Source organism: Sciurus carolinensis, chromosome 4 (genome assembly GCF_902686445.1).
Source record: "Sciurus carolinensis chromosome 4, mSciCar1.2, whole genome shotgun sequence".
Lineage (NCBI taxonomy): Eukaryota > Metazoa > Chordata > Mammalia > Rodentia > Sciuridae > Sciurus > Sciurus carolinensis.
This window is the reverse complement of record NC_062216.1, coordinates 9,371,190-9,398,698: the sequence shown is the minus strand read 5'-3', so window position 1 is coordinate 9,398,698 and position 27,509 is coordinate 9,371,190. Positions and strand designations below refer to the sequence as shown.

Genomic DNA, 27,509 nt, shown 5'->3' with positions numbered 1-27,509 from the left:
TCCTTTTACTCTAGCACCAGTACCTGGCCCTTATCAGGTCATAAGTACTTTTTTTGACCTTTATTTTCCTGTCTGAAATGGTATAAATATGTGATGGTGAAATGCTTACTATATTTAGCATAGATCTTACAGTACAATTATCCTTTAGTCACCTAACTATAAGTGATATCTGTATACTTTTGTTTTTATGGAGAGGTTTATACACAGTAGAGTAATAATTTTCCCATACATTTTCCCCAAATGTAATCTGACCAATAGAGTGGTATACTAGACAGAGCGATTGACTCAAGTGTCAGAAGACCTGAAACCTGATTAACTTTGGGTTACAAATTCTGAACTGTGACTTGCTCATCCTTAAAATGAAATTTTTCAGTAACCAATAAGTTATGTAAGACTTTTGCCATCTCTCTTCTTGCTTAATTTTTGATTATTTCCCAGAATATAAAAAAACTTACAATGCTGAAATTCAGACCATGTTTTTGTTTTTGGGATATAGGTGAAATTATTAGATTGGCTAAGAAGAGGGCTGGATTCAGTAGCCAAAATGAGACTATAGATTATTCATTGGTGTTATCATCTATTTCTTTGCTCTATTATAGATGAGTATAAGCCATTGATTGAATAATGAATCCATATATTCTTGAGTGGTTAAAATGAAAGATGGAGGCTAAATTTTTCTGAGGACCTGACATTTACATTCTGTGCCACTTTATCATCTGGAAATTTTGATTTCTTTTGCAGATGGAAAATATAATTATATCCAACTTAAATTATGTATAATATTGTGTATTTTTCTCTAGGTAACACAGTAAGATTTGATATCAGTCTCTTAACTGGCATAATTCATGAAGGTGCCAGCATGCTTTTATCATATGATGTCAGTATAAGAAATAATTAATTTTAAAATGGATAACTTTAAAAATGATGGATAATATTCCTAATACATTTTCAGAATTGAACTCAAAGACTTTTGAGTTCCTTAATTTTTTTTCCAAAGCACAACTAGCCAGATTTACACTGATTAAATTTCAGTTAAAAAGATCTTGAACACTTAGTCTGTGTAAGCCTTCCATTTGTTTTAATTTACACTTTTTAACTAGAGATTTAATTAATAAGTGTTTTTAACCCAAGAACTGGTTATCTTTGGTTTAATTTTATCTTACTGGCAAAACTAGAGAAAGAAAATATTGTTGATTCCAATAGTTGGAAAAATGCAGAAAGTCTTTCAAATCACTTTGTAGCAATGGTACAGAAGGTCACAATAGGATTTTCATTCTGTAAAACTGGAACTTTTCATTTTCTAAAATTGAATATAAATTGCCCTCATCCAGTAACACATGTTTTTTGCCTAGACTAAGAGGGTAGAGATGCATAGAGTATAAAACCAGCAAATAAGCCTCACTCAAATATGTTAGCAGAAGAGAAAAGCAAAAAATTATTCCCTTCCTCATGCCGTGCACCTGGATAAATTTCAAAAGATTCAGAGAAAAAAATTTTTTTTAAATTTATAAATAGAATAAAACATGAATGATGTCCATATTCTGGAAATTGGAAAAAATTTTCCTATCACTCAGAATCCAAAAGCAATAATGGAAATGTTTAACAGATACAATCGCATAAATTAAAAGAAAAACTTTCAGGGTAAATATTGAGCAAAAGTGAAAAAAACAAGTTGGAAAAAGCTTATGTAGCTTTTATCATCCTTAGTATATAAGGAGCTCTTAAAAGAGAAGATTAATAACTTTATGGAAAAATGGACTAAAGTTATCAGCAGAAAAATAAATGCAAATGGCTAAACCTAGGAACAGATACTTATAATAATTGAGATACCATCTCTCACCTGTCACACTGGCAAAAGCCTAAAAGTTTGGCAACAATTTTGTTGATTGGGCATGCTCATACATGCTTGTGAAATACAAAATGGAGCAACCTGCCTGGGGAAGAATTTGACATTATCAAGGAAATTCACCTATGGTTTTGCACTTTGGCTCTCTTTCTAGAAAATTATCTCAAAAATACACTGACAATGAAACTCTAGCCAGAGCAATTAGACAGACCAAAGAAATTAAAGGGATATGAATAGGAAAAGAAGAACTCAAACTATCCCTATTTGCTGATGATATGATTATATACTTAGAGGAATCAGGAAATTCCACCAGAAAACTTTAAGAACTCATAAGTGAACTCAGTAAAGTAGCGGGATATAAGATCAATGCACATAAATCTAATGCATTTTTATTCATAAGTGATGAATCCTCAGAAAGAGAAGTTAGGAAAACTACCCCATTCACAATAGCCTCAAAAAAAAAAAAAAAAAAAAAACTTGGGAAACAATCTCACAAAAGAGGTGAAAGACCTCTACAAGGAGAACTACAGAACACTAAAGAAAGAAATTAAAGAAAACCTTAGAAGATGGAAGATCTCCCATGTGCTTGGATAGGCAGAATTAATATTGTCAAAATGGCCATACTACCAAAAGTGCTATACAGATTCAATGCAATTCCAGTTAAAATCCCAATGATGTACTTCACAGAAATAGAGCCAGCAATCATGAAATTCATCTGGAAGAATAAGAAACCCAGAATAGCTAAAGCAATCCTTAGCAGGAAGAGTGAGGCAGCGGGTATCACAATACCAGAACTTCAACTATACTACAAAGCAATAGTAACAAAAATGGCATGGTATTGGCACCAAAACAGACAGGTAGATCAATGGTACAGAATAGAGGACACGGACACAAACCCAAATAAATACAATTTTCTCATACTAGACAAAGGTGCTAAAAATATGCAATGGAGAAGAGATAGCCTCTTCAACAAATGGTGCTGGGAGAATTGGAAATCCATATGCAACAGAATGGAACTAAACCCATATCTCTCACTGTGCACGAAACTAAACTCAAAATGGATTAAGGACCTCGGAATCAGACCAGAGACCCTGCAGATTACAGAAGAAAAAGTAGGTCCAGATCTTCAACATGTCAGCTTAGGACCAGACTTCCTCAACAGGACTCCCATAGCACAAGAAATAAAAGCAAGAATCAATAACTGGGATAGATTCAAACTAAAAAGCTTTCTCTCAGCAAAGGAAACTATCAGCAATGCGAAGAAAGAACCTACAGAGTGGGAGAAAATCTTTGCCAATCATACTTCAGATACAGCACTAATCTCCAGAATCTATAAAGAACTCAAAAAACTCTACACCAAGAATGGAAATAACCCAATCAACAAATGGACTAAGGAAATGAACAGACACTTCACAGAAGAAGTTCTACAAGCGGTCAACAAACATATGGAAAAATGTTCAACATCTCTAGTAATAAGAGAAATGCAAATCAAAACCACCCTAAGATTCCATCTCACCCCAATTAGAATGGCGATTATCAAGAATACAAGCAACAACAGGTGTTGGTGAGGATGTGGGGAGAAAGGTACACTCATACATTGCTGGTGGGGCTGCAAATTAGTGCAGCTACTCTGGAAAGCAGTGTGGAGTTTCCTTAGAAAACTTGGAATGGAACCACCATTTGACTCGGCTATCCCACTCCTCGGCCTATACCCAAAGGACTTAAAGTCAGCATACTACAGAGATACAGCCACATCAATGTTCATTGCTGCTCAATTCACCATAGCCAGATTGTGGAACCAACCTAGATGCCCTTCAATTGATGAATGGATAAAGAAACTGTGATATACATATATATATATATATACACACACACACAATGGAATATTACTCAGCCATAAAGAATGATAAAATTATGGCATTTGCAGGCAAATGGATGAAATTGGAGAATATCATGCTAAGTGAGATAAGCCAATCTCAAAAAACTAAAGGACAAATGATCTTGCTGATAAGTGGATGATGACACATAATGGGGGGTGGGAGGGGTTAGTGTTAGGGTTAGAGTTAGGGTTAGGGAGGGGGCAAGAATGGAGGAAGGAAGGACTGTATAGAGGAAAAAGAGGGGTGGGAGGGGTGAGGGGAAGGGAAAAATAACAGAATGAATCAAACAACACTAACCTATGTAAATTTATGAATGCACAAATGGTACGCCTTTACTCCATGTACAAACAGAGAAACAACATGTATCCCATTTGTTTACAATAAAATAAAATAAAATTCACAGTCACTTAAAAAAATACACTGACAAAAATGTGAAAAGACAACAACAATGTGAGAATATAAAATGTTGAAGACAACCTATATGTTGGTAGTGGGTGGACAAATAAATTATAGCACATCCATATATTGCATGTCAAGGATCACAGCAAAATGCTAGGCAGATACAAAGACAAACAAAGGAATGAAGACTATTTAAGACACAGTAATCTATAGGATATAATGCTATTTTTATTAAAAAGTCAAATTTAAGTACATAGCATAGGCTTTCATTTATGTACTTGCTTATACTTGTTTTAAAATGGAGGAATATACCATAAAGCAAAATTATTACTGAAAAAAAGGAAAAACAGACAAGAGAAGGCAGAAGTAGAAACTAGATGTCACTGAAAATATTGTTTTTGACCTTGTAACCATGCATTTTATGTAATTAAAAAACAAAATTAAATTGAAATGAGGGGAGGAGATTCTTAAGAAAATAACTAAAATGAAACAAAGATGGTTGACTTAAATAGTCAGGTATTATTTCAAATCACTTTACAACACAGTAATTTCACTGTACTTCCTAAGTGGGATATAGCTTAAGAGTAAAAACAACTACCAAAAAAATCTCACACGAACTAATCAGTAATGTAAGTATTGTTATCCAGATACTATTTTTATTTTTTTTAGTGAGCTAGGTATAGATACAGATGTAAATAAAATAAGTAATCTCTTATTAATGTTATTAGGAACCAAGATTTGATTCATTCAAGTTAAGGGAAACAACATAGAAATGCAAAATAAAAAGAATTAAATTTTTAAAAACTAATGCTTTATGTGTATGTGTGTATACAGAAAGAGAAGTTTTTTGCAGATTTATTTTAAAAAAAGAAAATAGGGCAAGAGGGGGTGGGAGAAGGAAAGATAGTGAACTGAGGCAGACATTATTACCCATGTACATGTATGATCACACAAATTGTGTGAATCTACATTGTGTACAGACATAGAAATGAACAGTTGGGATCCAAGATGGTGGACTAGAGGGTGACTGCATGTCCAGTCGCTCCAGAACCCAGGAGTTAAGAAGGGGAGGCATTGAGAGATTCGGACTAAAATAGATCCACGGGTGAGTCTGTCCACTGGGTAAAGCTCGGCCCGGGTGGCAGGCCCAGATAGAGGTGGCTTATCGGAGCAGGACAGGGCAGCTAGAGTCTGCCACAGGCAGCCCTGCACACTCCTGGCAGTGGGCCCCTCCCACACAGCCAGCTTCTCCAGGTTCTCGGAGCAGGCCCCCTAGTGAGAGCCTTTCTGATCAGAACAAACTCCAAGTCCCGGAGACAGCGCGGCATGCTCCGGCCCGCAAGCAGCTTCAGGGACCAGGACGGCAGCCAGAGACCTCCCCAAGCAGCCCGGCCCCCTGCAGAGGGACGTGCCTTTCAAGGCTAGCCTCTCTGAGGAGACCGCCCAGTGAGAGCCTTTCTACATAGAGCCAGCCACAAGTCCCCGAGCCAATGGAGAGCTTCGATCTGCAAACAGCCTCTGGGATCAGGGCAGGGCAGCCAGAGACTTCTCCAGGCGGCTCTGCCCACCCCGGCCGCAGGCTCTTTCCACGGGGCGATCCAAGATGGCGGACTAGAGCGTGACTGCATCTCAAGTCGCTCCAGATCCCAGGACTCAAGAAGGGGAGGCATTGAGAGACTTGGACAAAAATAGAGTCACGGGGTGAGTCTCCCCCACTGAGCGAAACTTGGCCTGGGCAGCAGGTACAGATAGGGGTGGCTTATCAGAGCAGGGCAGGGCAACTAGAGTCTTCCCCAGGTAGCCTTCCACACTCCGGCGGTGGGCTCCTCACACACGGCCAGCCGCACGGTGCAGGCCCCCAGTGAGAGCCTTTCTGCACAGAGCCAGCTCCAAGCCCTGGAACCAGTAGGGGACTACGGGCAACTTTCTTCAGAAGCACTGCATTATCAAGTTCCTCCAAGACTTCAGGCTACTGAAGGCTGGGAGGTGATACACTGGAAATCTACCGGGACACTATAAGCCAATAGAGGAAATCTGCAATATCTCAGGGCCCCACTGACAGCTGACCAATATGAGAAAACAAGGGAAGAAAATGTCCCAAACAAACCTAGATACTACATCAATAAAACCCAATGACAGCACAGCAGAAGAAATGTCAGAAAGGGAGTTCAGACTGTACATAATTAAAACAATCAGGGAAGCAAATGAGGAGATGAAAGAGCAAATGCAGGCATTGAAGGAGGAGATGAAAGAGCAAATGCAGGCATTAAATGATTGCACCAGTCAACAGTTAAAAGACCAAATACGGGAAGCAAGAGATCATTTCAATAAAGAGTTAGAGATACTGAAAAAAAAACAAACTGAAATCCTTGAAATGAAGGAAACAATAAACCAAGTTAAAAACGCCATAGAAAGCATAACCAATAGGATAGAACACCTGGAAGACAGAACCTCAGACATTGAAGGCAAAATATTTAATCTTGAAAACAAAGTTGGCCAAACAGAGAAGATGGTAAGAAATCATGAACAGAATCTACAAGAATTATGGGATATCATGAAAAGGCCAAATTTAAGAATTATTGGGATTGAGGAAGGCTTAGAGAAACAAACCAAAGGAATGAACAATCTATTCAATGAAATAATATCAGAAAATTTCCCAAATCTGAAGAATGAAATGGAAAACCAAGTACAAGAGGCTTATAGGACTCCAAATACACAAAATTACAACAGACCCACACCAAGGCACATTATTATGAAAATACCTAACATACAAAATAAAGACAGAATTTTAAAGGCCGTGAGAGAAAAGAATCAAATTACATTCAGAGGGAAACCAATAAGAATATCAGCAGATTTTTCAGTCCAGACCCTAAAAGCTAGAAGGGCCTGGAACAACATTTACCAAGCCCTGAAAGAAAACGGATGCCAACCAAGAATCTTATACCCAGCAAAACTTACCTTCAAATTTGATGATGAAATAAGATCCTTCCATGATAAACAAAAGCTAAAGGAATTTACAAAAAGAAAGCCAGCATTACAGAACATTCTCAGCAAAATATTCCATGAGGAAGAGATGAAAAACAATGATGCAAATCAGCAACAGGAGGCGCTAGCCTAAAGGAATAGCCAAATAAAGGAGAAACCAAATCATGTCAAAAAAAATATGAGTCAAAATGACTGGGAATACAAATCATATCACAGTAATAACCCTGAATGTTAATGGCCTGAACTCATCAATCAAAAGACATAGACTGGCAGATTGGATTAAAAAGAAAAATCCAACAATATGCTGCCTGCAAGAGACTCATCTCATAGAAAGAGATACCCATAGACTAAAGGTGAAAGGATGGGGAAAAACGTATCATGCACACGGACACATCAAAAAAACTGGAGTATCCATCCTCATTTCAGATAATGTGGACTTCAAGCCAAAACTAGTCAGAAGGGATAAAGAAGGACATTACATGCTGCTTAAGGGAAGCATAAATCAGCAAGACATAACAATCATAAATATCTATGCCCCGAACATTGGCTCATCCACGTACGTCAAATAAATCCTTCTCAATTCCAGAAATCAAATAGAACACAACACAATAATACTAGGCGATTTTAACACACCTCTCTCACCACTGGATAGATCTTCCAAACAAAAATTGAATAAAGAAACCATAGATCTCAATAACACAATCAACAATTTAGACTTAACCGACATATATAGAATATACCATCCAACAAAGAACGAATATACTTTCTTCTCAGCAGCACATGGATCCTTCTCTAAAATAGACCATATTTTATGCCACAAAGCTACTGTTAGCAAATACAAGAAGATAGAGATACTACCTTGTACTCTATCAGATCATAATGAATTGAAATTAGAAATAAATGACAGAATAAAAAACAGAAACTTCTCCAATATCTGGAGATTAAATAATACACTATTATATGATGAATGGATAACAGAAGACATCAGGAGGGAAATAAAAAAAATTCTTAGAAGTAAACGAGAACAAAGACACATCATATCAAAATCTCTGGGACACTATGAAAGCAGTACTTAGAGGAAGATTTATTTCATGGGGCGCATTCAACAAAAGAAGTAGAAATCAACAAATAAACGACTTAACCCTACAGCTCAAAGCCCTAGAAAAAGAAGAGCAGACCAATACCAAAAGTAGTAGAAGACAGGAAATAGTTAAAATCAGAGCCAAAATCAACAAAATTGAAACAAAAGAAAAAATTGGAAAAATTAACAAAATAAATAGTTGGTTCTTTGAAAAAATAAACAAAATTGATAAACCCTTAGCCACACTAACAAAGAGAAAGAGGGAGAAAAATTACTAAAATTCGGAATGAACAAGGAAACATCACAACAGACACGAGTGAAATATAAAACATAATTAGAAGCTATTTTGAAAATCTATACTCCAACAGAAAACCTTGAAGACATCAACAAATTTCTAGAGACATATGAATTACCTAAACTGAACGAGGAGGACATACACAACTTAAATAAATCAATTTCAAGCAGTGAAATAGAAGAGGTCATCAAAAGCCTCCCAACAAAGAAAAGTCCGGGACCAGATGGGTTCTCAGCCGAGTTCTACAAAACCTTTAAAGAAGAGCTCATTCCAATGCTCTTCAAAGTATTCCATGAAATAGAAGAGGAGGGAACCCTCCCAAACTCGTTCTATGAAGCCAATATCACCCTGATACCTAAATGAGACAGAGACACATTGAGGAAAGAAAATTTCAGACCAATATCCTTAATGAACATTGATGCAAAAATTCTCAACAAAATTTTAGCAAATCGCATACAAATATATATTAAAAAGATAGTGCACCACGATCAAGTGGGTTTTATCCCAGGGATGCAAGGTTGGTTCAACATTCGGAAATCAATAAATGTCATTCACCATATCAACAGACTTAAAGTTAAGAATCACATGATTATTTCAATAGATGCAGAAAAAGCATTTGATAAAATACAGCATCCCTTCATGCTCAAAATACTAGAAAAAATTGGGGTAGTGGGAACATTCCTTAACATTATAAAGGCCATCTCCGCTAAGCCCATGGCCAATATCATTCTAAATGGTGAAAAACTGAAAGCGTTCCCCCTAAAAACTGGAACAAGGCAGGGATGCCCTCTTTCACCACTTCTATTCAACATCGTCCTTGAGACTCTAGCCAGAGCAATTAGACAAACCAAAGAAATTAAAGGGATACGAATTGGAAAAGAAGAACTCAAACTATCCCTGTTCGCTGATGACATGATGATATATTTAGAGGAACCTGGAAATTCCACCAGAAAACTTTTAGAACTCATAAGTGAATTCAGTAAAGTAGCAGGTTACAAGATCAATGCTCATAAATCCAATGCATTTTTATACATAAGTGATGAATCTACAGAAAGAGAAATTAGGAAAACTACCCCATTCACAATAGCCTCGAAAAAAATAAAACACTTGGGAATCAATCTCACAAAAGAGGTTAAAGACCTCTACAATGAGAACTACAGAACACTAAAGAAAGAAATTCAAGAAAACCTTAGAAGATGGAAAGATCTCCCATGTTCCTGGATAGGCAGAATTAATATTGTCAAATGGCCATACTACCAAAAGTGCTATACAGACTCAATGCAATTCCAATTAAAATCCCAATGATGTACCTTGCAGAAATAGAGCAAGCAATTATGAAATTCATCTAGAAGAATAAAAAACCTAGAATAGCTAAAGCAATCCTCAGTAGCAAGAGCGAAGCAGGGGGTATCGCAATACCAGATCTTCAACTCTACTACAAAGCAATAGTAACAAAAACAACATGGTATTGGTACCAAAATAGACAGATAGATTAATGGTACAGAATAGAGGACATGGACACAAACCCAAATAAATACAATTTTCTCATACTAGACAAAGGGGCCAAAAATACGCAATGGAGAAAAGATAGCCTCTTCAACAAATGGTGCTGGGAAAACTGGAAAACCATATGCAACAGAATGAAATTAAACCCCTATCTCTCACCATGCACAAAACTCAACTCAAAATGGATCAAGGACCTCGGAATCAGACCAGAGACCCTGCATCTTACAGAAGAAAAAGTAGGTCCAGAGCTTCAACATGTTGGCTTAGGACCAGACTTCCTCAACAGGACTCCCATAGCACAAGAAATAAAAGCAAGAATCAACAACTGGGATAGATTCAAACTAAAAAGCTTTCTCTCAACAAAGGATACTATCAGCAATGTGAAAAGAGAGCCTACAGAGTGGGAGAATATCTTTGCCACTCATACTTCAGATACAGCACTAATTTCCAGAATCTATAAAGAACTCAAAAAACTCTACACCAAGAATACAAATAATCCAATCAACAAATGGGCTAAGAAAATGAACAGACACTTCACAGAAGATGTACAAGCATTCAACAGATATATGAAAAAATGTTCAACATCTCTAGTAATAAGGGAAATGCAAATCAAAACTACCCTAAGATTTCATCTCACCCCAATTAGAATGGCGATTATCAAGAACACAAGCAACAATAGGTGTTGGTGAGGATGTGGTGAAAAAGGAACACTCATACATTGCTGGTGGGGTTGCAAATTAGTGCAGCCACTCTGGAAAGCAGTATGGAGACAGAAAGCTTGGAATGGAACCACCATTTGACCCAGCTATCCCACTCCTTGGCCTATACCCAAAGGACTTAAAATCAGCCTACTACAGAGATACAGCCACATCAATGTTCATTGCTGCTCAATTCACCATAGCCAGATTGTGGAACCAACCTAGATGCCCTTCAGTTGATGAATGGATAAAGAAACTGTGGCATATATATACAATGGAATATTACTCCGCAATGAAGAATGATAAAATTATGGCATTTGCAGGCAAATGGATGAAATTGGAGAATATCATGCTAAGTGAGATAAGCCAATCTCAAAAAACTAAAGGACAAATGATCTCTCTGATAAGCAGATGAGGACATATAATGGGAGGGAGGAGGGGTTAGCATTAGGGTTAGGGTTAGGTTTAGGGTTAGGGATAAGGAGTGTGGTAAGAATGAAGGAAAGAAGGACTGTATAGAGGGAAAAGAGGGGTGGGAGGTGGGGAAGGGAAAAAAAATAATGAATCAAACTTCATTGCCCTATGTAAATGTATGATTACACAAATGGTATGCCTTGACTCCATGTACAAATAGAAAAACAACATGTATCCCATTTGTATACAATAAAAAAAAAAAATTACCAAAAAAAAAAAGAAATGAACAGTTGTACCTCATTTGTATACAAATCAAAATGCAACCTGTAAAAATAAAAAAATGAAGAGCCTTACTGAGATACAATTCACTCTTTTTTTTTCTCTGAGCTACATTCTCAGACCTACAATTCACCTGTTTGAAGTGTACATTTCAGTGGTTTTAGTATACTCAACAGAGTTATGCAACCATTACTTTTTGTTAGAGTATTTTTATCAATCCCAAAAGACTTTGGACCCGGGATACACTCTCCTTTTCTCCCACCCCCTCCCAGCCTTACATAAACATTAATCTTTCTATACAGATTTGCCTATTTTAAACATTGCAATTTTTATCAATGAATCATAGTATGTAGTTTTTTGATGACTCATGTCTTTCAGTTAGAAATACTAGTACTAGGAATTGAATCCCAGGGGTGCTTTACCACTGAGCTTTGTCCCCAGTTTTTCTTATTTTTATTTTTGAGACAAGGTCTTCCTACGTTGCTGAGACTCGGCTTGAACTTGGTGATCCTCCTGCCGCAGCCTCCCAAGACGCTGGGATTAGATGTGTATGTCATCATACCCAGCAATATAGTATTTTCAAGGTCTCTGAATGTTATACCATATGTTTTCTATTGCATTTCCTTTTATTGCTAAATAATATTCAATATGGGTAATATTTTATTTACCCTTTCATCAGTTGATGAGCACATGGGTTTTTTTCTACTTTTTGACTGTTAGAAATGCTGCTGCTACTCAGGATATATGAATTGCCAAGTTATACACTGTGCATTTAGTTTTCTGAGGACTGCCAAACTTTTTTAAAGAGGCTATACCATTTTGTATTCTACCCAGCTCTGTATGAGGGTTACTGTTTCTCATCAACAACTGTTGTCTTTTGTGGTATAGCTCTTTTAGTGGGGGTGAAGTAGTATAGTATTGAATTTTAATTGTGTTTTTTTGATAAATGATGCTGAGCATCTTTTTATGTGATTATTGGCCATTTATGCATTATATCTTCTTTAAAGAAATGTCTATTAAGATTCTTTGCCTGATTTTTTTAAATGGGACTATCTTTTATATTGAATGGTAATGGTTCTTTCTATGTTCTAGGTACAAGTCCCTTAACCTATTTGCAAATATTTTCTCCCATTCTTTTTTTTTTTTAAATCTAATTCACTTTTATTGACAATCATTGAAGTAATACAGTTTGAAAAGTAATACATTTTTTTTCCAAGTATCTTAAGAATTTCTAAAGCATTTCCTAATGGGATCCCATAATATGCCTACAAAGCAGGCACTGTAACTACATTTTTATGAACTTGCTGAAATTTTTATATGAAATAATAGCTTATTGTGAAAGCAAATTTTTTAAAAAGGGAACTATCAACAAGATTCACTGGCTCAGTTATATCCACTAACTGAAAGCAAAAAAAATGAATCTTCTAATACATCACCATTGAGAATCTGTGACAGTACAGATTTTAAGAGGTTTTGAGTCAGTTCCAGTGTAGAAATAAGGCCAAAGTGTTTCTGTAAAATAATTATCAAAAGTATAGAGAACAGCTCTATCATCCATATTGTAAAAGGAAATCTTACCCATTTCAGAGTCCAAAAAAATACCATTCTTACTAGGTATTACTTTTGGGAGAAGATTAATTTTCTTAGAGCCCAATGCAACATAATTAGTCTGACTACATTGCCCAGTTCCCCATAATCCATCCTGTACAACAACTGTTTTAGTCTGATTCTTCCTTCTTCTGGAAAGAAACTCTTTACAGACACCCACAATCCATTCAGGCTTGTCTTTCACTTCTACCTGCCAGTACTGTCTGCCAGAATTATATCCCTCTGAGCCTAAAACAGCTGGGCAGAGATAAAATCTTCTGGGGTTATGAGGTGGTTTTTGCCTGTTTCCATATTGCACACTTTTTCTGTCTTCAGAGACGAGAAGTTTGCGATTGACTGTTTCAGGATCTAGAACTACATCTACTTGAAATTGCTTAATAATTCTGTTTAAGCCAGAATATTGTGGAGGAAGCTGGTAAACATAATCTTTGAATTTGAATGAAAAAGGTTCAGGGCATTTTGAGTTTTTATATCTGTGATAGATACTCTTAATGTTTGCTAATAATTCCACTTCTGATTTTATATATTTGCTCTCTATCTCCTTCAACAGATATTTTAATGAGGAAGCATGGTCTGAAAGCTTTGTTAGGTTTTCCTGTAGTTTTGCTGAAATATCCAACCCTTCATCTTATAATTGTCTGAGAGCAGTCTCATGCTGATTTTGGAGAAACAATGCAATTTGTTCAAATTCAGACTTGACTTCTTCTCCCCTATGTTCTACCTTTTTCTTCTCTTCCAGGGATTTTCTACTTTGCATATTAATCAGTTTTTCAATTTGTTCCACTCTCTCCAATTTTTTCCTGTGATAGAGGGCAGCTTTCTCTATGGGCCAAATATAGTGACGCTTGTGATTAGAGGAGAAACTGCACTGTGGACATAAAACCTCTAGGTCTTTCTGACAGAAAAAAGTCAGAACTTGTTTATGCTTCTCACACATAAACTTTCCTTCCTGTCGTTTTCTCTTGCTTCTTCTTAATGGGAGTAGCTTAGCAATTTCAGTCAAATTACCCAGCTGGTAATTGTTCGTGAATTTCCTTTCTGGACAGCGAAAGTGACAAAAAGGGCAGGGGAAACTATTCTCTAGATCCTTCCAGGACACACTGATGCAGGAGAGACAGAAGTTATGCCCACAGTTGATGGTCACTGGGTTTTCCAAGTGCTTCAAACAGATGGGACAGTTAGCCTCTGTGTGGAGGTTTGCCAGGACTGTTGTAAACTCCATTAAGCCTTGGACAAACAAAGGTGGTGGGCAAAGTAATCTCTTTTAGGAAGGCCTGGCTCTGTAGTGTTTAGTGGAAATCTTCCCCTAGAACCTCAAAACTGACTAGCTTTTGGTTCCACTGCCTTAGCACACCAATGGCAGCCTTATAAACCTATTTAGCCTTCTGTGACTTACCCCTAGAGTCTACGACCAACAATACTCCTAAGCCTACAACCTAGTGCATATTAGAACATAATAACTCAATGATCTGAAGTCAAGTTTAATATTTTTCTTGTTCAAAAGTAGCAGCCTTGGGTTCACAAGGAGAAATCCTTCCTATCATTCCAGGGAGGCTGAGGCAGGAGGATCGGAAGTTCGAGGACAGTCTCAACAACTTAGTAAGACTCTATTTTCAGGAAATTCATGTATCTTTTTTGAATCTTCTTTCTTTAAGCTGGCGCAGACGGCTCAGCAGCTCAGGCCCGAGACTCGCTGGAATCCCGGAGCGCGCAGGGGCGCGGTGATAGAGACCCCCAGGGCGCCAGGACAGCCCCTCTCCCATTCTTATGGGTTATTTTTATACATTGTTGATGGTGTTCTTTGAGATACACAAGTTTTTAATTTAATTTTGATAAAGTGCTGTTTATTTTTTCTTTCATAGTTTTTTTTTTTTTGTACCGGGGATTGAAGTTAGGGGCACTTAACCACTGAGCCATATCCCCAGCCCTTTTTGTTTTTTATTTTAAGACAGGGTCCCTCTGAGGTGCTTAGTACCTTGCTAAGTTGCTGCGGCTGGCTTGGAACTCACCATCCTCCTGTGCCTCTGGGATTACATGCACCTGCCACCATGCCCAGCACATTGTTTGTGTTTTTAGTGTTATGTGAAAGAAGGCATTGCCTAAACCAAGGTCTTCAAGATGTAATCCTATTTTTTTCTAATAGTTTTATACTTTTGGCTTGTACATTTGGGTCTTTGATCCATTTTGAGTTAATTTTTGCATATGATGTGTTCTTTTTGTATGTGGATATCCCAGCACTCTTGAAAAACTGATTTTCCCATTGATTTTTAGTTTTGGCCTCTCTTGTCAAAAATCACTAGTCTGTTGACAGGGAGTTATAGCTCAGTGCTGGAGTGCTTGTCTAGCACACAAAAGGCCCTAGGTTTGATGCCCAAGACCACACCCAAAAAAATTACCAGTAAACTGTAAATATAAAGGTATTTCCTTTAATTCTATTCCATTGATCTGTATGTCTATCCTTATGATATACCATATTGTCAATATTAAAGTAGCATTGTAGTAAAATTAGAAATTGGGAATATGAATTCTCTACCCTGCTCTTCTTTTTGAGCTTGTTTTAGGTCCCTTGCATTTCCATATGAATTTTAGGATCAGCTTGTCAACTTCTGCAGAAAACAACAACAACAACAAAAAAAAAACCAGCTAGATGGTATTTGAACAAATAACACATGCACAGAGCCAAGGGGAAATGTATGTAATATATATGTTAGTCATAGTATTTGCCTTCATGAATCTTAAGGCAGTAATAACTTATATTCAAACAGGGTTTAAGTTGTATATTCTTATTGACCTTATTGGTAGTTATATGCAATCGATCTTATTTAATCTTCATGGTTATGCATTGTAGGTATTTTATACCCAAGAACCTCAGGGAAAGGAAGTGACTGTCCCGTATGTAAATGAATTAGAGGAGGGAATTGATGGAGGCCAGATTAGGAGGTAGTTGGAGTAACCTGTGCATGGTGAGGGCCCAACTATATTGTGAAATCAAAAGGATGAAACATGGTAGAAGGTAGTATTTTTCAGAAAAGATTTTGAAGAGAAAAACAACCTAACTACAGAGTGAACACAGCAGTGACAGAGCAGGGAGTGTAAAGGAGAGCTGAGCATGACGATGGTCAGAGAGCATTCATCTGGAACTAGATTCTGTACCATTATAAAGCAGCTTGACCTTGGACTGATCATGCAACATCTCCAGACTCCAGCTGCCATACTTACTAAAAGATGGTAAAGTGCAAAGGGGGTGGACTTCAGAGTCAGAGAAACTCAGTCCTGGCAATCTTATGGGTTTCTAAAAAGTAGAAGTGAAGAGTTTTGAAAATTATTTGAAATAACATGTGAAGCACATTGTAGCATGCCTTCCACAGAGCCACTGTGGAACCAGTGTTCTTTTTCAATCTAAGTCTCAAGGGCTTAGAGCTTTGCCTGTAAAGTTATCTCAGGATTTCTGTTAGGAGATTTTAGTGGTACTAGAAGTGGAAATTTGGGAGTTATCAATAAATTAGGTATAGTTAAAGCCACAGGGTATAGGGACTCTGGTTAAATCTCTCCACTTACATAATTTCTGCATTGTTGCAGCTAAATGTGACTGGAGAAAAACTTAAAACCCTGCTGACTTATCTCATTTTAAATTCATGACCATGAACCTCAAGTAGATCTTTAATTCTTCCAGGCAATCATACTACGCCTTCCTGGCTCATTCTTTCCCTGTCTTCTAAATGATTATTTCACATTCCATTCTCTCTCTGCAAACTCCCCATCCTCATTTTCTCACAATGACCTTGCTTCCTGTTTGAGGAAAATAAAACACTAAGAGTTGAGAATGTCTACAGACTACCTACTTGCTAGCTTGTACAGACTCACACTGTTTTCTTGTGTCTTGCCATATCCAAAGTACCTCAACAATATGTATTCTCCCTAGCATATACATTGGTGCTTGGCTTATGGTAAATATTCATCATTCATATATATATATATATATATATATATATATATATATATATGACCTTTTGTATCATTTATTTCACATATTTGACTTTTAAAATATTCAGTTCCATCCAAGCCCAGTGGCACACACCTTTAATTCCTGCTACTTGGGATGTTAAGGCAGGAGGACAGGAAGTTCAAGACCAGTCTCAGCAAGATCCTCAGCAACTTAGACCCTGTCTCAAAATAAAAATAAAAAGAACTGTATATCGTGTAGCTCAAGGATGTAGCACCCCCTGGGTACAATCCCTAATACACCCCCCCAAAAAAGTCAGTTCTAGAAGAATTTATTATCACAAAGGACAGTATTATATGATTCTATTTATAGAAAAAATCTACAATTGGCAAATCCATAGAAACAAAGTAGATGAGTGGTTGCTTAGGGCTGGGAAGGATAGGGACTAGGGGACCAGAGGGCAGCTAAGGGGTATGTGCTTTTTTTTGCGGGGGGGTGGGGTGGTAAAGAAAATTTATAAAATCAATTGTAGTGATATAGTGATACTTGCACAATTTTAGGAATATAGTAAAAGCTGTTGTACACTTCAAATGGGTGAATCGTTTGGTATGTGAATTATATCTCAGTAAAACTGCTTTTTTTTAGAAAAAAGAAACATTTATTTAATGCACTATTAGGGGCTTCACATGTATTGACCCTTCACATTTAATCCTTTTTTTTCAAATGAGGCAGCCAAGACTCAAAGAAGTTGAATAACTTCCTAGGGCCACAGACCTAATAAATGGCTGAGCCACAAGTGGGTCTCTGGACAGTGCTAGTCATGAATTTGAGTTTTCCTTATTAACTGAGAAAAGTGTAATTTTCATTTGGATGCACACTGATTGTTTTTAACTCAGGGGCTTGCCTTTGTTAACTCTAATACAGGATGCTCCTGGATCAACATATTGTGGCCTTCTTTTTAAAAGTGCATGGGGGTTTCAGTGGGGAAAAGATAAAAACAAGAATGGCAAAGCTATTCATAACTGTTGATATTGGTTGGGTGCGAAATGATGGGTGTATATACTTGTGTAGGTTGGAGATTTTTCATGAGTAAGAAGGATTTTGTTGTTATTTTTTAAGAGGACCTGACTAGATTTTTTTTTTTTTTTTTTGGTACTGGGAGTTGAAACCAGGGGTGTTTACCACTGAGTTACATCCCAACCCTTGTTGTTTTTTTTATTTTGAGACAGGGTCTTGCCAAGTTGCTTAGGGCTTTGCTAAGTTGCTGAGGCTGTCCTCGAACTTGTGTTCTTTCTGCTTAAGCCACCCTAGTTGCTGGGATTACAAGTGTGTGCCACAACAGCTGGTGGATCTGACTAGATTTTAATGGATAAAATAGAATAAGATTATCAACTAATATTTATTAATGTGTTCATTATTCATAAAGCATTTGTGATATGTTAGCGCAAAGCTATTTTTACCTCAAGTAATTTATATATTAGCAAGGGGGAAAAGGTTATATGTATTGTGTGTTAGAAATATCTAAAATACAAATAATGAGAGACCCAAATGTGACTCCTTTTGCATACCCATCCCTTTGTTTATTTATTCATTAAAGTACCTCCCAGCTGTGAGGCACAGTGCTAGGGACGGAATACAGGAACAGTTTAGGATGAAAGGAATAAAGGAATGATGGGCCCCTGGTTCTTAGAAAGGAATTTGTGTCAGAAGTTCTGAAGGCTGGGTATTCCTTTAGCCTTGGGAATAGGTGTATGGCTAAAGTGTTAGGTCTGTGACTGAGACACAGAAGAGCCAGACCTGTCTGATGCACCTGCCCCTATTCTTGTCTCAAGGGAGGCGGATAAAAGAAATCTCTAAATCTCCTTAAAGGTTGTTCAACCCAATTAAGCAAGATGGAAAAAGAAGCAGCAACTTGGAAAAAAACTTTGACCAGATAGAGGAATAAATGTGAGAATACCTAGCAGTGACAGATAGAAATAGTGGGATATAGTGGTTAAGATTACCTGCTTCAGAGATTTGTGTGGAAAGCTTACTTATTGCTGTTATTTTTAATCAAAGTGACTGAACGATGACCCTGTATTTGGGAGTTTCCAGGAAGATGCAAATGAAGGCAAATGAGTCTGTATTTGTAATGAAAGCTATCATATTTTATTTTTCCTCTGGAATAGCATACCTGTAATGTATTTTTTGTTCTTAGATTCTTTCCATATTCATCTTCAGTGAGCAATGTAAAATAATATAAAAATTAATAAACCCAGAACCCTGAAATTATAAATGGAACACATTTTTTGTTGTTGTTATTGTTTTAACTTTCACAGTCTACAGAAAAACTTTTAAAAATCAATCCAGAATATTCTCCCCAGCAGGCAAAGATTGGCATCAGAAACTTTAACTTGAGAGTGAATGTCTGTTCCCCCAAAATTTAAGCATCTAAAAATAGGTTCTCAGACTAAGTGTGTCTTCATGAACAAAAATAGCATCACAACCACAATACTTATAACAAACCAAAAATCAAATCATACCTCTAAATTTGCTGTCTCTGCCATTAACCTGACATGTAAATAACCTGAATTAGAGATGTATATCTAATGCACGAATGCATTTTATACACGTGTTACACATCCTGTGAGAATTTTCATGAGAGAGAGAAATCCGCTGGTAAAGTGTATTTCTAGAATGTAGCTTGAGGTTTCTATAATTTAATTCTCTTGTTCTTTATTGCATTTTGGAATTTTTCCCAGGACAGTTTATTAGTACTTGGATTTTGCTTTCAGTCTCTTTCCTTTCTCCTTTTAACTTTTAATTTTTTTTTCAGTGAATACTTAGACTGTGAAGGTTAAGACAACCAATAGTTCCAGAAACTGAATTCTATATTTAACTGCAGACTGGGTGTGGTTCAGACAACTGCAGTGCAAAGTTTGCCTCGTGTTTTGCCAGTCATCAAAGCCCCAACCTGCAGGGAGCACTCCTTTTCCTAGTTCCTTAACTCTGAAATATGCTGAAGTGTATGATTTATATGTGTAAAAAAAAAAAATAAGACAAAGGAGACACGTAGGTTCAAGCGTTAAGGACATCTAGAATATTAGTTTCTTCAATGTTCTTTTATAACAATATCCAAATAATATTAACCTGTCCTGTTTTTGTGGTGCTACTTCCCATTATTTTGTGACCTGTAATTACTATTGCAAACTTCTTAAAATTTAGTCAGAACGTCCTCTCGATTTCTCTCATTTCTTGAAGCCACATTTTCTTTTATCATTTATATATGTGTACATATATACATACATGTTTTTCTTCTTGACACCATTATTGCAAAGAATAAGAAAGAGACCCTTACGATCATGTAGTTCAGTGTATTTTTTAAACCAATAATTTAAAGAGGCTGAGTAAAATGTAGATAAATTCTCAGAAGATGAGGTTGTTAAGTTGCTTATTCAGAAACCATCGTCCTGTGAACCAACAAGTATGATTTTTTAATAAACCTTATTCATTGAACTCTCAACCCTTATTTCCTTAATTTTTACTTGCTAACATTTACTGAGTGTCTGTTCTGTACCAGACTTTATGCTAAGAGTTGGCATACTGTGACAAATAAGGTAACCATTCAGGACCTCTTAATCCCTTCTCTCTTTTTTTCATTCATCTCTTATTTTTCTCAAGCCCCTGTAATCTTTCTTTTCCCTCCTGAACTCCTTTCTGTATCATTCAACCTCTTCCTTCCTTCCTGTTTTTTAGTTTGCCAGAAAAAATCTGCATGTCTGTCTTCTTTCTTTTGATACTCTGATTTTAAGCACACCCTCTCCCGCTACCCCTCTGTTGCCTCTTAATCACAAGGCAAAACCAGTCTATTTTTTAGTGTTTCTTATACTTATTGAATAAAGTATTACGCTCTTATTTCTTTTAAAATATTAATATGTTTTATACAATTAGTAAATATTATGTAATTTTGAACAGTTTGTTGAGCTCCTAAAACTGTGTCATTCTACGGTTCTAAATAATCTCTTGTTTTGTGTGGAGCCTTTGTTCTCTCTGAGACTCCATTGCTTTGGGTAAGAAAATATTACCCACCCTAGAATTAAATCTTTGGATAATAATTGGTGCTTAGCATAACAGACTGACTTCAAAGAACAGAATCATCTCCATGATCACAAAACTCTGTCAGAAGACTAGTTTTCCCAGGATTGAATTTTTATGCATATCCTCATAATCTGTTTTAGTGTCTTATATAACAATCAATTTATTTATGGCTCCCTCAATTTCTGTGTTTATATATTATAGGCATAAATACCTTGAGCGTTTTGTAATCTGAAAATGCAAAGAAGTCATTGTTCACCTACCATTTTATCAGTTTAGGTAATTAGAATTACTTTCTTCTTCCTTATGAAATGAAAAAACTTAAAACTTACATTCTTACTGCTTAGAATAAATTGACTTCTTATTTTTTCAGTTTACCTCTAAACTTTCTTCAGTGCTCTACAGCTGCAAAGAAACTTACATTGTGTTTTCTCCTTCATTATATTGCTGTCAAATTGAGCAAACTCACTAAAGAAAATCTCTCCCTCACATCTAGGATCACAAAGGCTTTATGTCTAAGCAAGATAGTGATTTTGTTTGGATAGGAAAGTCAGTGAATTGTTTTTCAGCTTCTTTACATTTAAGTATGATAGCTGTTTAGCAAGTGGCTGTCAGTAATGGTGAATTTATTACGTTTAATGTCATGCTGAAGTGAGTTGTGGCTTATGTAAACTGGAGGAAAACATAAATGAGACAACATTAAGTAAAAGAAGAAACAAATTGTGTAATAAAGTAAACATCATAAACATACAAAGATTGAGAGCAATAATAAAACTTTAAAAAATTATTTGCCTTAAATGTTGAATAGTTTGTATATTTTTGTAATACTTATATTTTGTTTGTTTGTTTCCAATGACATAATGGTTAAAAACATAGACTTTGGAGTTAGAAGACTGGGGCTCCAATCCCCACTCTTACTTAGGTATGCTTAGGCATCCTTAGGCAAGTCTCTTGTTATAAAATAACTATAATAATCATACCTGTCTCTAGGAGTGCTGTGAAATGCTTATCACAGTGCATGACACAATACTAGCTCTTTAATATATGTATTCTTCCTGTTACTAAATAGTATAAAATTATTAAACTAATAAGAACTTTCAGAAGGAATTTTGAATTTCTTCAAATGGAAATTTCTGAACAGTTTGTGTTTTCTGTATTCCTAAACCTCAGTCTATAAAAGTCTTCTAGCATTTCTTTATTCAAAAGAAAGTCATTCAAGCCAGGCATGGTGACCCACACCTGTTTGTAGTCCTGGCTACTCTGGAGGCTGAGGTAGGAGGAGCCCAGGAGTTTGAGGCCAGTCTAGGCAACATAGTGAGACCCCCATCTCAAAAAAAAAAAAAGAGAGAGAGAGAGAAAAGATAAGTCATTCTTTTTTTGTGCCAAACACTATATGACAACTGTAGCCCTGGTGGCCTTAAGCCTGCAGAGGGGTCAGGTTAAAGCCTCACAGGGATGGGTCCAAATAGTGGGTATAGTAAGGGTAACAAGGAGGGTGACACAAGGAAAAGAAACATTGTGGTAGTGTTGGGGTTAGGTCCTGTGGAACAGGATGTTTCAATGGGTCCAGAAGAGACAGAAGGACAGGCTGCCAAGTGGAAGCAGCATGTGCGCAGACATGGAGGAACGAGGTACTGTGTGTATTCGCTCAGGCAGGCAGGAAGCGAGGCTGGGGGTGGTTGCGGCCAGGTTGGGGATGACCTTGCCCTGCCACCGTTACTACATCCGTCTTTCTCAAGGCATCTTCATTTGTGTCCATGTCACAGTTTGTTCAGAGACTCAAAAATGATTTTAAATCTAAGTTGTTTGTGCCACTCTCCTCCCATACGTAACACAAATTGTAGGGTTTTTAAAATGCCAACGGCAGTGTATTTTTTGGGTGGGAGTGGATTTCATATTAATATTTATAAAACATCTTAGGAATTAAAAAGCTTAAACCAGTTTGTAAAGTCTTTCAAGCCTTTTATTTTAAGGAAAAGAGACTAACATTCCCTTTTCTACATTGTCAAGGAAATGTCTTGAAATTCTAGCCATTTTCCATGTTTAAAAATCTTGTGATTTCCCCTTTTTTTGCTGATTCATATAATAAAGGTACTTTATAAAAAATTATAAAATTTAGTGTTCCTACTGATTTCGATGAGATTTTAGGCATTATCTTTGCCAGGATGAATTATTTTACCATCTGCTAAGTAAATTTTACCTGGCATTCAAGTAACACATTTCATGTGCTCCTTGGGAGAAGGATTTGGTTATACTCAGCAGGCCTATGGGCTAGAATAGTGCTGTGCATAAAGTCTAATAGCACCAAGTGGTGTTTGAATTTGATGGAATTGAATGTTTAAGAAGACCCAACAACTAACAAAATTACAAAATGCTCTTCCATGGTCTCCCCACCAGATGTCTTAGACCTAGGTAAGGAATAGAGTTGGATGGTATTTTCTAAATTTGTTAAAGGTGTAAAGCCTGGCTGGAGATAAAGCTCAGTTGGTAGAGTGCTTGCCTTACAGGCACAAGGCCCTGGGTTCAATCCCCAGCACCAAAAAAAAAAAAAAAAATTGTAAAGCCTTTAGTTCAAGGATAAACAATTGAAAGATTTAAAGAGATCCAATCAAAATGACTCAAAGATAGCAGAAAAATTATTTTCAAATGCCTCAGTGTTGTTTTCCCTTATTTGATCATAATACTCATAAAATGATTTTGTGGGAGCAGAGGTGAGTTTTTTAAAACATGTTTATCCTGGTCTGAAATGAATGAGGATCTAAAATTCATGCACTCTGCCCTCCTCAGGTTGTTTTGCCATCACTGCAACCCCTGGCACGCTGGCCTCTGTTTTCTTTCCTTCTGATGTCATTGCTGTTCTAGGGTAGAAAATGCTGGAAAAAATGCACTATAAATTTTGGAATTAATAGATACTGGAAGTTGAATTTTAAAAAGAGTTTATCCTCTTTCATATCCTTGTGGAATGACTCGAGTGGAACATAATGAACTACACCTCCTGTATCTCTGCAAATAGAAGGAAGTTCTTAACATTTATATGAGACAGCAGGAGCCTGGACATGACCTCATTTCAATCCATTAGACTATTTGAGGGAAAAACAACAAAAGTTTCCCACTTATTGACAGGTAAAGTTATCCCAATCCATTTCTCATAGCCAGTAAGAAGATGAACTGTCCTTAAATGCATTTTAAAATTGGCAAATTATACTTCCTGGTTCCTTTTTGGTCAAACAGAAATAGCCAAAAGAAGAATTATTATGCTGTTTTTGAGGCGTATTAAAAGTTTTCCCCATCCTCATCTAGGTGCTTTGCCAGCAGTTTCATTTTGTGCAAACAATATACTCCTGTTTGTCTAATCTCTGAGCCAATTAAATAGGACAAAAGATCCCATGGCCACAGTTTACAAAGAATTGAAGCATAGTTAAGTAAATATTGGTGTTGTATGTAAGGAGTCAACCATTGAGGCCTATCGGTTCATCCTAGAAACTGAATTATAGGCATCGTGTTACAAATGTTATTATTGAGGAAGATCAATTTATAGACTAACTAGAACACTAGTGAACTTTTTCTTTTTTAAAACAGATATTTAAGCTTCTTTGTAACAGTCACTGTGATAGACTCTAGGGGATACATTATTATTAAGAAGATAAAATGTGTTCTTGGCCCTTATAATAGTGCATTAAGAAATAATTGTTAAAAATTGAAAAATAAAAAGTAATTGTTAATAAAAGAAATTTTAAAAATAAAATAAATCATTGTTAGGTCAACATTCACAGGATGTACAAAGGTTTGCATATGTGATCAGTGTTTGAAAATCTTGATTGGTAGAGTATTGACTTGTGAGTAACTATCCTACTTGCTTGCCTTTTGGTTGAGGAAGCTGAAACAGGCTATGTAATTTTAGTGGCTTGAAGCATTTATAAGTGATCTTTAGACTATACTTTGAAAAACTGTATACTGTAGAAATGCTGATCATACCAGTGTCTCATCCACATATTCTGTGCTGTTGGTTTGTACTTTGACATAGTACCCATTTAAAGGCCAGACTAAGTTTGGTTCTGTCTTGAGATTCATGTAGTCATCATTATCTTACTCAGAATGCAAACCTTGGTTTGATATCAAAATACTTTTGCTCTGTAGTTGAAGGAGCTCATTTAACTCTTGTATAGTTGATAGATAACCTTTTAGGTCTGGCATGAATAAAAAGTGTGTTTCATCAAATGTTATCAGAATTAAAAGGTAATAAAAGACTCATTTGACTGTGTGCTGGTAGTTTGATTAACTCCCACTAAAAATGATCAAGACATAGGAAGTAAAAAGCCATGTTTAAGAAAAAGCAGTTAAATACCCCTAGGTTAAGTATTGTGTTTATATCTGCCTTTAGAGAAGTACCAAGATAATCATTGTACCCCTGGTTCTTAAAAGAATCTATGCTGCTCTGTGCTTAGTTTGCTTCTTGCTGAGATTAAGAATTTAGATTGATCCTTGGGAACACCAGACAATATCCCTTTAGCATGAAGTAGTCATTTTGCAGAAGCATAGTATTGATCCTAAGAAAAATCATGCAGATGATGAATTGGTCTTATCAATCCTATTCTGTTGCTCTTTCTATTGTATTAGATTATTGGGTCAACCAAGTATAAGAAACTTACAAATCCAGATCACTTTACGAATCTCTTTTGTAAACCTACTTCCTACCAGCAAAGGCCAACAAAACAGAAAGGGAGATGGGGCTACCACCTAGCCAACAGTGAGGCAAATGGCAGCAAGAAGCACACCAGTGCCAATACCTTATTAGTAGTTCATGAACTGGATAACGCAGTTCACTTTTCAAAGTACCAGAACTTGGCAGTTTTACTGTTTTTCCCCCAACAAATCTGGTTTTCCGCAGAAAATTGTCTCTATTCTTTTTAGTCTTCACAGAAAGTTCAAGTGATAGTAGACATTAGGGGTGTGGTTGCAGCTAAGTGGTAGAGCACTTGCCTAGCATGTATGAGGTACTGGATTCAATCATCAGGGCCATATAAAAATAAATAAATAAAGGTATTGTGTCTGCCTATAATTTTTAAAAATGTATATATATTTTTAAAATAGTAGACATTAGAAGCAAAACTTGCTTTTCAATTGCCACATAATAAAACTGGCACTAAATCTCTAATATGGCAGTGATTCATTTAGGACTAGATGCTATTTGGATGAGTGGTAGCCTGTGTTGTTTCTAAGACTTAATGATAGGTTAAAGTGTGCTAAACTCTCAGCTTCTAAATCCAGAGTTATCCTTGATACTTTTTTAAATCACATAACAAGTAGGGTCTAGTGGCAGCATGCTGCAAATAAATAAAACACTTAAACATAGAATCTTTGCAAGGAAGGACCCCAGGAGATGTAAATTTTATGTTAGACCACATTCCATACAGTGTCCATAATTCTCAGGTATGGATTTTTCTTTCTTTAAGTAAGTGAAGAAAGAAACCTTACTATCCTGATAATGATTTGAAAGCTTTTTTCTTTTTTCCTACTAGTGTCTGAATAGGTACTAATTCTTCTAGGATAGTTTAACTGCACTGTAGACTTAGACTTTTAATGTGTATTGATGTTGTGCTTCAAGTGAGAAGTTCCAGGATTTTTGTAATTCTTCTCTGCCCAGGGGGAATAAAGGTAGGTCCCCAGAACAATTAGATTTCCTTTTCCCAAGAGAGAAAAGCCCCTGGATTGGATGTGGCCTGTGGTCCTGGGGTTGTCGTGGGTTTCTTACTGATGCGTCACATCTTTGCTTCCAGAAAATCTTGTGAAATTAACAGGATCTTGGCCTGGATGATTCATTGCCTAGGGACTTGCATCACATATCTGAAAAGAAGGTGGAAACAACACCATGTCTAACTGAATAATGGCTGTTCCTTGTCAATGCCTTTGAGCCGGTGACCTGAGTCAGGAAGTCTCAATTCCAGTTCATATGACCTTGAGCAAGCCACTTCTCCTCTGGCATCTCATCTGTAAAGTTCATATTGTCCCCTGCAGAGTAAAGAGGCTGATCTGGTATGCCTCCTTTCACCTCACAGGTCTTTGATTCTTTGTCAGGGTCTACTCTACGGTTTCTCTAAATCTATATGTAATGAATTGTGCTGTGGGATTCCATATGCATTTGGGAACTGGGATTTGAAAGTTCAGATTCCCATATGTGAATACTTTAATCTATCCTTAACCCAGTCCTAATTTTTCTGCTTAAAACTCTTTTCTGTTTTAAAACTTGAAGATGCTACAGAGCCTTGAAAACATACAGTTGCTTCTGTAAAAGAACTCATTCATAGTTTAGCTTTTCTTACACCTATACCTTCTAAACGGTCATTATGGTGAAAGCTATTGTTTTACCAAATCTGTAGAATTAAAAATAAACTCATCTAAAGAAAGACATTAATGTAGGACATCTTCTGTTTATTGTACTATAAAGTGTTAGCCAAATAAACTTTTAAAATGTAAATGTGTTGCTAAAAGGCATTAAGGTAA

General features: G+C 36.5%; 2 protein-coding genes across 13 annotated transcripts in view; one reads left to right on the top strand and one right to left on the bottom strand.

Moving 5' to 3' along the window:
• Positions 1-27,509, top strand: part of Hmbox1 (homeobox containing 1) — a 167,412-nt gene that overhangs the window by 115,488 nt on the left and 24,415 nt on the right. The window lies entirely within an intron of this gene.
• Positions 12,816-14,213, bottom strand: LOC124982129 (tripartite motif-containing protein 60-like). Its single transcript, XM_047548387.1, is given in 1 exon segment — positions 12,816-14,213. A coding segment is annotated over 1 exon segment (1,398 nt).